This window comes from Prionailurus viverrinus, chromosome B4 (assembly GCF_022837055.1).
Source record: "Prionailurus viverrinus isolate Anna chromosome B4, UM_Priviv_1.0, whole genome shotgun sequence".
In the NCBI taxonomy this organism is placed as follows: domain Eukaryota; kingdom Metazoa; phylum Chordata; class Mammalia; order Carnivora; family Felidae; genus Prionailurus; species Prionailurus viverrinus.
The window spans coordinates 58,010,194-58,021,894 of NC_062567.1; the positions used below are offsets into that span (position 1 = coordinate 58,010,194).

The 11,701-nt window shown below is 38.6% G+C and overlaps 1 protein-coding gene across 2 annotated transcripts; it reads right to left on the bottom strand.

Annotated features, from left to right (window-relative positions):
* Nucleotides 1-922: 922 nt before the first annotated feature.
* On the bottom strand, nt 923-11,191 carry MANSC4 (MANSC domain containing 4). Of its 2 annotated transcripts, XM_047866254.1 has the most exons (5): nt 9,694-11,191; nt 9,434-9,581; nt 7,984-9,234; nt 5,332-5,466; nt 923-2,720 (listed from the first exon to the last, which is right to left on the bottom strand). In XM_047866254.1, the coding sequence occupies exons 3-5, from the start codon at nt 8,210-8,212 to the stop codon at nt 2,080-2,082; spliced, it is 1,005 nt and encodes a 334-aa protein (XP_047722210.1). In that variant the 5' UTR covers nt 8,213-9,234; nt 9,434-9,581; nt 9,694-11,191; the 3' UTR covers nt 923-2,079. The 2 variants fall into 2 exon arrangements, with proteins under 2 accessions (XP_047722210.1, XP_047722209.1); XM_047866253.1 differs by having other exon boundaries at nt 9,434-11,191.
* Between the last annotated feature and the right edge of the window lie 510 nt (nt 11,192-11,701).

Here is an 11,701-nt window from a genome sequence, read left to right on the forward strand (position 1 = left end):
TGCATACATTCTTCCTAACATTGGTAAGTATTTCATGATCCTAGACAATTACAGACTTTTTTAAAAGAGGTCTGGCTCGTTACAATGTTGGAAAGATTTCAGTATCATGGTTACTTTGCAATTGAGTGTAACAATCTTGGCCTTGGTGGTTAACTGGACCTTGAGAATCTTTGTTTCTTAAGAAAGGTTTAAATTCTATTCACATGTTCTCTTTGGTCCTTTTGGCTTCCAGGAAGGACATGGTTTCTAGGCCTGCCAGTTTTTGCTTCCTGGCTGACTCTGTGCTGGTAACATCTGTGGTCTAAATTTACTCAGTTTATCTCATGGTCAAAGGTAGTGGCTGAAGAAGAGGAGTGTGAGTTTGTTTTCTTACAAAGATAAATATTTTTTCTCAAATGATGGTCATTTCTATAAAACTATCAATTTTGGAGAATGAGCCAATTCTGAGAAATCTCTAGGAAGAAAAAACTTTCTAGCAGCCCTAGTTTTTCAGGAAACCTTTAAACAACTTGTATATATTTTTTTAAAAAACTAAATAACCTTTTACAAGATTGTATGTACAAATAAGATTTAAAGACTGCGTCTTGAATTATTTATTTAAATATAATTTAAGGATAATTTAAATCTTTATATCCTCCCTACATAGTATGGGACTTTTTCCTAATGAATTAGGAATGAAATTGATGAAAGTTATGATATTTAATTTCATGACTAGCGAGTAAGGATAAATTGGTGAATTTTTTTCCAGACTTTTTTCAGAGTTTTTTTTTCTTTTCAGACTTTTATTTGTGGCTAATATGCCACTGGTAGAGATTTTGTATATTTCTTTTTTTACATTAAAAAAGAAATAGACATCCCCCCGCCCCCCCCCCCCCCCACCACACACAGTATCAACAACAAGAAAAAGAAACAGAACCACCTCTTAAGCCACTGGACAATTTGTTTTAATAGAAGAGAGAACTACTATTTTATTAATCCTATAATAGGATTTCCTCTTATCTATTCTTCATGCTTATTGGCTGTCTTAATATCTGTCCTCACATTTAGGAAGAATTTCAGGAATGAGATTAAGGACCTAAAGTTTAAAATCAGTGGAGACTTGGATTAAAGGTGTCTGCACTTAGGAGTCTGAATGTAAGATTTAGGGAGGTAAATCAGGTGTAAAATTTTGACAGAGCTGAAATATCTACAGCTAATATTTGTACCTGGGGAAACAATGTATAAGAAACAAGTGAGGGATGTAAACTAAAACTCCCGTGCTTTATTCAACAGAGATCAACACAAAACTCAAAGATTCCAGTACCAAGGTTATTTAAAGCCATGTCAGCTTCAGAAAATGAAGATGAATTAGGATTAAAAAGAATTAATCAATTGAACAGTAAATCCTTCCTATATAAAAATAGGAAGCATTTGCACATGGGCTAGTAACTAATAATAATGCTCTTCTGTTCAAACCACTACAAGATTTTATTAACATAGATGACACTAATTTGACCCTGACAGTAGACATATATGGTATTCTCCTCTCTGTATCTTTTTTCCACGCACTTTGGGAAAATGGAGGCTTTTAGTCTGAGAGTGATTTCAAGCATGAACTTTTGAACCAGATTGTCTTTTAGGTCCTGGCTTCACTACTTACTAGGTGTGTGACTTTAGGCAGGATAGTTAGCCTCTCTTCTCATTTCCCTCATCTGTAAAATGTGACAATAATACTATAATGGTTAATAAAAGCATACCTAACTCATAAAGTTATAAGAAATCAATGAGTGAATACATGCATAGCACTTAGAACCATATCTCTCATGAAGTGCTGAATAACTGCAGGGGTCAGAATTTTGGAACTTTGGCAAAAGGTACACTTCAAAAAATGGAAATAATTTAAAAAGCAGTTAAATTTATCAAGCATTGGCCTTTTTTTAGAGATTGGTAGGAGTGGGCATCCTGTGCAATTTTTTTTTTTTAACCAAACTGCCCTTGTCTTACAGAAAATAAAAATGATACTCTTGAAAGCTTACAATCTCCCTGTAACTTTTACTATTAAGAGTTCTCCTTCAGAGTGTTATTATTATTATTTTTTTTTTAATTTGCCTGGATCCTGACGTTTCTCTGTCCTGGTTTAGACTGGCTCTGCTTTTTACAGCATCCAGATGCCAAGATGATTATACAACAGCAAAGAAAGATGACAGAGGTACAGAGGGCCACTGGAGCCAGCCACATATTTGGAGTCACAGATGCCCCATCAGGTGTCATGTCTTCATTCTCAGATGTGTGGTTTCTGCTGTTGTACCCCTTGGTTTTGTTCAGTAATTGTTTGCTACTGTTGAGTCTGGATGGAATAGGCCTATGAAAAAGTTTTGTGTCTACTGGCATAAAGAAAGGAGAAACGGTCTTGTTATCTGGATTGTTGATGAAATCAGTACTGTGTGACACCATATTTACCTCTGTGGTAATGGAGTCATTCAGGGAAATGAAGCTTGCCCGAGAATCTGTGGTTAATTCCCTGGAAGACCTGGTCTTGTTTGTGTTTACAACCAAATCTCGATGTGTGCTTGATGATGGTGCCTCTACTGACGGTAGCTTTGGGTTTATCATGGTGCTTTGTTGTTTACCTAAATTTGCAGCTTTTAGAATCCTTAGTCTGTCCCCTGTGTTAGATGAAGAACGGGTATTTAGATATGCGGGAGGTGACTGTTCAAAAACCAGCAAATCTGGATCTATACCTGAAAGACAAATAAGAAGTCTTATTATAAGTAAGAAGACTTAGAGAAGTCTTGGATTTGCCACTGAGTTGGTGAACTGAGCTTAAGTTCAAGTTCTACTATTGCGTATTTCGGAAGGCCTCAGAAACATACTGGCCACATCTGAATTTATCTTAACTTTCTAGGACACTTTCTGTTGTGAACAAGTTTGGTTAGCTTATGGAGGATTCTTCGCGTCTGCCTGGGCATTTGGGTAACAATAGACAGTGTTAGTACAAGAATGGCAAAAAACAGTAGCCATTGGAGATATAGAGCATTTTAAAATAAAATTTTAAGGGGCACCTGGGTGGCTCAGTCTGTTAAGCATCTGACTTTGGCTCAGTGCTCGTGAGTTCGAGCCCCGCATTGGGCTCTGTGCTGACAGCTCAGAGCCTGGAGCCTGCTTCAGATTCTGTCTCCATCTCTCTGGCCCTCCCCTGCTCTTGCTCTCTCTGTCTCTCAAATATAAAATAAACCATAAAAAATTTCCAAATAAAGTTTTAAAAAATAGGGCCTAAGAAGTGCAGCTGTGTCAGAATTCATGAGCAAAGCCCTCAGTCTCATCCCTTCTCAGTTCCTGAGGGTCCTGACTTTGTCTTCAGTATTTTCTCCTTGTAAAGGAACTCTTTTCCCTCTGACTTCAAATATGCACAAACATTGCTCCATGTGTAAAGCGGGGGGGTGGGAGGAGCCCCTCTCAACAGCTTTCCAGTTCTCCCTGCTATCAGTCAGTTTCTGTCTCTCTCCCTCTGGACATACTAACATCCATTTCCTTTCTTTGGTTTTTGCCTTCTGTCATCTTGTTCCATCCTCACTATTCTGTCAGAATTATGCTTCTGAGGTAATCAGTACTTTCTATATTTCCTGATCAGTCTCATTGCTTTGGCAGGCTCTTATCCTCGATACTGCTGGCCATCTGTTCCTTAAAATTCTCCTCCCGTGACTCCCTGGAGCACAGACTCTCTTGGTACTTTACCTCAGGCTGCCCGCCTCTCATTTTTTCTTTCTTTTGCTGGTTCTTTTCTTGGTCCTAACTTGTTGTGTACTTTCCACAATCTTCAGTCCTTTGTCTTCTCTTGAATTTTTTCTTCATCTCACCACACACACACACGTCTTCATCAACTGTCACCACTACATCGGTGGCACTGAAATCCACATCACCAGTGATTTCCTCTTTCTTGGTCTCTGGTCTCATTTCTCCTGTGCTCTACTGAAGGTTTCCACCTAGACATCTCATGTCATCACTGAACATTCCCAGAGCCAAAGTCGTTTCGTCTGGTTCTTTGTCTCATTCGGTGACATCATGAATCTTCATCACCCATGCTGGAATCTGTTTGTACTGCAGAGCAATTTTTTACTCCTCTCGTCTTTTCCTTCATCCAAAAAGTAACTACACCCTATCCAGTTCCCTCCCAATGTTCTAGTAATCATCCCTCCTCTTTGTCGCAGTTACGATCACCTTCTCCAGATCTCATGCCTCCCTGACTAGATTTTCTAACTTGCATCCTACATATAATTTTCTGAGACTAAATAGACAGCCAGACTCGTCACTTTCATGATGGCACTTGCTCACTAAATACCTTTGCTGGTTCACTATTGCTGTCAAAGTCAAACCAAAACTCTACTCTGTCCAAAGCCCTTTTTTTTATTACCTGGCTTACCCTATCTTACCCATATTTTTATTGCAACTCCAAATGTGCCCCTTTTCTAGATAGACCTGTTTTCTCCATGGTGGGATGCTGCACTCCTTCTGTTGCCTCTGCCTGGCCTCTTCCATGAAGTTGCCCCTGAATTTAGCTTTCTTTAGTCTCCTTTTGGGTACTTGTACTTGGGGAAGTATCACACGTTTTTTTATGCAATTCCACTTTTTACACTAATTGTGAGACTTGTCACATCAGCTAGATTGTAAGGAACTCGAGGGCAGAGATATGGCTGCAATCTTTTGCAATGTTTCACGCAGCCTGAAGCATTAGGTTTTCACTAAGTACAAATTGATGACAAAACTGATCTTCTTTGTATTTTGATGACAAAAATCGATCCTTTCATCTTTACCAATTTGTGCCCTGAGATTATATACATGAGCAAGGGACACTTAAATGGGTATTTTTCTAAAATAAAATATACCGGTTATCTTGGGACCATTGGTATGCTAACATATGTTAGTAAGTACATTTCCCTGTCCTTGACATCCATTTCTGTAGAATCCTTGTGTGTGGTGTCAGTAGACCTCAAAATTGCCATTAAGCAATTTTCTTTATTTCCTAGTATCATCCTTAGCCACTGCAGTTGAAATGCCCATTTTGTCGCTTGCTAGGGGCCCCTGGAATAAATGTAACGCTTAAGCTCTTCTTCAATCATGTATGATTTGTGATCATCTGGAATGAGCTCATCATTGCTGAACATCCCAAACTAAAGGGAATATCCTTCTAGTTTTCTTCCCTGGATGCCCAAAACCTTTCCAGATAGAAATCACTGGGATATAACAATTCAGGGATTCACACATTGTTATTAACAGTAGCTTTTAGGTTATATGTCTCTACTAGAATATTGTCAATATTCTTCAAAATACAAAAAAAAATACATAAATCATTACCTTCTGTTATGTTGTATAAAATGGCACTGGTTCCAGGCTCTAATACACAGCTCTCCAATGTTGGGCAGTGAATATGGAGGCAGTTGACATTGTCGTGAATAGGATCATGGTAGAAGACAGCCACGTTACAGGAAACTGAAAGGAAAACAGGCCAAGTGCATCTGCAGGTGGTCTTGGTTTCTACCAGCTTGATGAGCTCTGAGTAACTTACGTTTCTTTCAAGAACATTGGATTAACAGCAAGCAATACATTGCAAGGCTACGTTCAGATATTTCATAGAACGCTGTGAACTATAGTAACTGTTTGTAAGAATACAGAAAATGCCTTTTTAAAAAAAAAAACTATACACTAATTTTCTCTCATCTTTCACACATTCCATTCCACATAGGGTCACCCAGAATCATTTCCCAATCCCAGTATTTTATGTTCATGAAAAGATCAGTTGGCTACAGAAACCTCTGGGGATTTATACATATCAGATTTCTAGATGTGTTGCCGTCTCAGAATGCTAAGGTACTGGAGTTCACCAGAGAAAGAAATAAGAAAATAAAGTGACAAATGTTGTAACAAAAGAGGGAGTAGTGGGAAGGCAAAAACAGCATTACTGGGAGAGGCCCGATGGTGGAAAGGCAGCAGGTCAGGTGAACACGACCCTGACCTTGATTAAAGGGGAGCACTAACCCCATGTTGCAAATCACATCCAATGAAAAGCCTATTCAGTGTCATTTAAAGAGGATGAGAGTCGACCATCAGGGATGTTAGGATTTGGAATTCTACTGAGTAGGGGTACATCACTGACTCATGCTGTCTTCCCTTTACTAAGTAAGTTTGCTCCTTACAATGTATCATACTATTTCTGGAAAACCTTAAGTTGGATTTGTGGAGTGCCAGTCTTCAGTCTGTCCTCCTGAGAGGGCAATACAGATTTCCCTCCTGCTGCAGTGAGGAGGAAGCATGTGCTGGGAAACATCCATTGGCCAACGGTATCAACTTTTTTAATAAAAGAAGATTATAGAGGGGTAGCATGAGATTATCAGACCTCAGACTATGCCTAAGGCTGTGGTGGAATTGCTGCTTCTGTGTAAGGTTAACTGTGGGCAGTTGTATCTCCCCCATTGCTTCCAGGACAGCTCACGTTTCTGCACTCTTTCGTTTTTCAGTAGGAAAAAGAATAGGACAGAATTCAATTAATAATACCTTGCTAATCCATTACAGAAGACAAATACATCCCCCAAAGACTGTGCTGTCAAGTTCAAGGGGAAGGACTAAAATACATTTAAATTTAGACATCTAAATTTCTGATGAGCAAGTAGCTGATGCCGTAGAGAATAATTTTGAAAGATGTTTTCTATTCCTCTTCGTGTACACCTCAGAGTTTCATCTCCAAGCAGGTTAGCTATTGCCCGACTGTGGCTTTTTAAAGTTCTGGCTCCCAGCGAAAAACAGAGACGTGTGTTCGTGCCCTTTCTTCTGGAGGAAGAAAACCACAACTTGGAAGCTACAGAGGCTCTAAAATCATGGAATTCTACTGGATGCTTATAGTATCCCTGGAAGTCCAGAAGACAAAGTTTCCCTGTGGTGGACAGTCAGGTAAACTGATGCCATGGGGAAATGCTGAAACGTATCCCCCCTCGCCTACCTTCCCTCAAGCCTTTTGGGATCAGAAGCATCTCTAAGGTGAAAATCTGAAATGGCAACCTTCTCAGAAATATTTCCCTTTAATAAATTAATTGTTCTCTTCTGTGCCTGATTATCTTTTGAGGGCTTAGCCTGGGACAGCTTCTCACACTGTGGTCAGTTTATACCCTTCTAGTAGATTCAGTCTGCATCCCAGAAATCTTACATGCATACTTGGATAGGAAGCATTGGCAATTAATAAGTCGGTGTCAAACCATGGAAAGAAACTGTGGAATAAGCAAGAGAATTATTTTCAAGTGTTGTGTTGCTTTTGCTGTTTCTTTCCAAGTAACTTTAAAATCTTGGGAAAATGAAAAACAAATGGAAGAAGTCTTTAGACAATTATAACTTGAAATTCTGCAATAATGAAATGTTTTCCTAATTGTAAACCTTGATCATATTACATGGATGATGTTTAACCCTGATTCTGGATTTCAGACCAAAAAAAAAAAAAATCAGATTATTTTGAAAATGCGTTTTTCTTTCTTTTTGCTATTTGACATATATCTGCCTATGTCTTTCAAAACATTGATCACAATCTAAATTCCTATTCAGTGCAGCCCACATTTAGTCAACACAGCAAGCACATTTCGAAATCTTGAAATACCAATATCACTGAAAGAACTTTGAAAGGGAAATGATATTTTTGAAACCAAATATGCCATATTTGGGGCTAAGAAATATTGTTAGTTAACCCTCAAGGAAATATTTTCATTTAGCCCTTTCGTGAGGAAAAGAAGATTCTCTGTTGCCTATAGTTTCCATGGCATTCTGGGTCATTACCAGATTTGTAAACTGAGCCAGCACTGACCCAGACAGTCTGAGTCTCTCCTGCACTCTTCCATCCCCTGTCTCTCCCTCATCTCCCCTAGTCCTGTTCATCTTTTCTCTGGAACCTCTACCTAGGGGCCCTTACTTAGTCTTCATTTTATAATTTTCTCCTGATTTTTGCACAGGCGTATCATTAATACTTACCATCCTTCCTAAGGCAGCAGCTCCTGCTGCATTTCTGGCCAGTGCCTTCAGAGTAATACTTCAGGAACTGAGCTCCCAGCTTCTGAGACTCCTCCAGATCAATCAGAAGACCCGGAAAGCGACGGATCCAGCAGTCTCTGTAAAAAATGGTGGGTGAGCAGAGAGAGTGAGAGGCCCGCACCACGCTCAGGAGCAGTGTCACGCTGGTCACCACCACTGCCGCATGCATTTTGCTGCTATAAAGACTGGGCAAGAAGCCTGAGTCCCACACAGATGCTGAAGCTGACCATCAGGCTTCTGGACAGTTTCTGGAACTCGGGGGCTGTTGCTGAGGGACTCTCTTGGAGGGTCACCTTCTAGAAAAATGAAGCCATTCTTTGGCTGCATATTGATTTTTCTTTCGTTTCTCCCCGGCTGAGCCCTAGGTGAACATTTGACTTTCTGACGTTAATTTTGAACATTTTCCAGGCCATTTCGATACTCTGTCCTTTAGCCTCTTGAAGACATGGATTCTCTCCTCTGCTTTTCTTCGTTTTGTGAAAGTGAATAGTCACAGACACCTCTCACTAAGTAAATATAAAGACAAATGGAAATCCTAGCCAAGAGTCTTTCTCAGGAAAACAATAATTTAGTCACTTGACGTCAGATAAAGAAGGATCCATTTCACCAGAAACAAGACATGTTTTTGTAAGGGCACTTCTGTATAGCTTTAAAGGAACCTGTGACTGAAGATTTCTTTTCAGTCATTTTTTTTCCCTTTGAATTTACATTCTAGTATTCAGGTTCACTAGAAAACCAGTTTGTGCACTGGTTTGTGCACAAAACAAAACGTGAAAGTAAATGAAACTGAAAAAGAAAAAAACCCCAATTTTAATTTTACAGTGATTTTGAAAACACTGAATGTGGATCCTGGTCATTTCTTGGAGCTAGGCTTCCTCCCGACCCCCTACCCCCACCAAAAAAGTCCAGCCACAAGCTTTCTTTTAAAAAGCATAAATGAAAAGCATTACAGTGGAAATTGTGAAGAAGTTCAAAATGGAGACTGTTTAATCTGTTTTCTGATATTCGTGTTTGCATGTTATAAAGGAGCCTTTTTTGTGAAGCATATACATGAAGGCATAGTACCTTTGAAGCAGAAGTAGTTGCCAAGAAATGTGTATTCGGGAAATGATGAAATGGTTTTAAATTTCTTTCTTTCTTTCTTTCTTTCTTTCTTTCTTTCTTTTCTTCTTTCTTTCTTTCTTTCTTCTTCTTTTTTAATGTTTATTTTTGAGAGAGAGAGAGACAGAGCATGAGCAGAGACAGAGGGAGACACAGAATCTGAAGCAGGCTCCAGGCTCTGAGCTGTCAGCACAGAGACCAACGCGGGTCTAAATATTAATAAAATTACTTCAATTGCAAGACCAAAACATTCAAAAAGATACTAAAGGCAGCAAAAATGGCCTCTTACTTTTGTGAAGATTGTGGGTTCCATATCCTGTGATGATGTCCAAAATGACAAATTAGCTCAAAGCATCAAACTCTTCTTGCTTTTGTGTATCCATTTTTATGCAAAGTATAAGTAAAAATCAGCTTTTGGCATAATGTACTGTTCTGCTCTTTTCAAAAAGAAGAAGAAGAAGAAGAAGAAGAAGAGGAAAAGATGAAACTTTTTCTATCCAGTGGTCTAGGTTTCTTTCATACCTTTTGCACAATGACTCATTCACTTACTTGACAGAAAAATGTTAATATTCTTTGAATTCCATCTCTCCACCTGTTTCATAATTATAGCTGCTCACATATCCTTTGATTTTTAGAAACATAAAATTTAAGAATCAATAAGATGAAAATATTCATAAGTCTGAATAACTTTAAAAACAAAACGTGTCACTTTCTCCCAAGCCAACATTATATATCATGAATTAACTCCTAATCTTTCATAAGCCACATAAACTACATTGAAAATGATAAATACTTTATTCTATTGAACTTCTCCTAGAAAGCAAGTTTCAATTGCTTACATGCAGATGATCAGACTGTTCCATCTGTTCCGAAGGGAGAGGGAAGAGAGATTTTTTAATGGCAAAGCAAAGGACAGGAAAGGAGCAAAAGATCACTCCCTATTTCCCCACAAGATTCCATAGCTGTTGTAATTAGTTGATGCCCTGGGGATATAAACCAGAAAGTCAGCTTTCTAACCTTCTAACCTCCATGGATTTCAGTCACATTAAATGCTTCTTTCGTGTGATATATAATTCCTTAAAGGTCTCATGTATCCTGCAGGGATAATAGAACAATCCACAATTGTTTAATCCTTTTGCTGTCCAATGATGTTCAAGTGAAGATCAAAGTTGTATTTGAAAGAATCTATAAGTTCCAATATAGAAGTGTGCTTTAGAATTTTTAAAATAATTTTTTTGGTGATTGCATAAACATTCAGTCTGGAAACCCAGATCTTCTTGGAGCCAAGTATTCTGAAACGAAGAGATAGAAACTGGCCTGCAGGGGCAGAGGGAGAAATCCATAATGGCCCAGAAACGTCTAGTCTCAAAACTTGTCCACGTGAGATGAAATTGCAGAAACCAGAAAGCAACTGCAACTCTGAATAAAATACTGCTATATAGCCTTTGTACAAATTTTATGAAATACTCAGAACCATCACACTACTGCAATGCAGTGATATGCTGTACTTATTTCCAACTCGGTGCTCTTGAGGGGCTCAAATATTGGATTATTCCGTTAAAAACTAATCTCTTCCAAGAGCCTGATTCAGGTGCTCTAGAACCAGAAGTCTCATAAGTGTCCCAGGTGATTTCCTAAGATGTCTGGAGAACACTGATGTAAAATGGAAGTTTTGCCTACACAAAGATGCTCAATCTGAATTAAATAGAGACATTTTTGAAGACCTGTGCTACTTTAAACTCATTTACATTGTCCCATATGCTTCAATGAAAGGAAAATATTTCAGTTTTGTTTGTTAAAAAACACAATTTTTCTTAAAATATTTTACTTTTCATTAAATTGATATACATTTCACTTTAAAAATCCAAACCATACATAAAAGTACAAAAAGAAATAAGCACTATTCAAGGTCTTACAATCTTAACATTTTGGTTAACATTCTTCTAGACACATCTATAAAAAATAGACACATGAGGGGAGCCTGGGTGGCTCAATCAGTTGAGCGGCTGACTTCAGCTCAGGTCATGATCTCGCTGGGTTTGTGAGTTCAAGCCCCACGTCGGGCTCTGTGCTAACAGCTCAGCGCCTGAAGCCTCCTTCGGATTCTGTGTCTCCTCCTCTCTCTGCCCCTCCCATGCTCATGCTCTGTCTCTCTCTGTCTCTCAATAATAAATAAACGTTAAAAAAAAATTAAAAAAAATAGATACATGAATACAATTTTACATAAATGGATTCAAACTGTTCCAGAAACTGTTTTTAAAAAAATCCAGTGTAGGGGTGCCTGACTGGCTCAGTTAAGTGTCCAACTCTTGGTTTCAGTTCAGGTTATGATCTCACAATTGTAAGACTAAGACTCGTGTTGGGCTCTGAGCTGTGTGTGAAGCCTCCTTAGGATTCTCTCTCTCCATCTGCCCCTTCCCCCCTTAAAAAAAAGAATCCACTGTAAAATTATGTATTTCAGCGTTTCTAAAGAAAGCTCTACATGTACATCCAAAGTTGTAACAGCTCTATGGTATATTTCATTCTACCTATGTACTGAAATTTACTCTGCACTTGA

Excerpts from the sequence above, each read along its gene's own strand:
- MANSC4 (XM_047866254.1), bottom strand. The coding sequence starts at position 8,212 with ATGCATGCGGCAGTGGTGGTGACCAGCGTGACACTGCTCCTGAGCGTG. Across the intron at positions 5,467-7,983 it reads CTGCTGCCTTAGGAAGGATG|TTTCCTGTAACGTGGCTGTC; the intron begins GTAAGTATTAAT and ends TTTTCCTTTCAG. Across the intron at positions 2,721-5,331 it reads TTTATACAACATAACAGAAG|GTATAGATCCAGATTTGCTG; the intron begins GTAATGATTTAT and ends TTTGTCTTTCAG.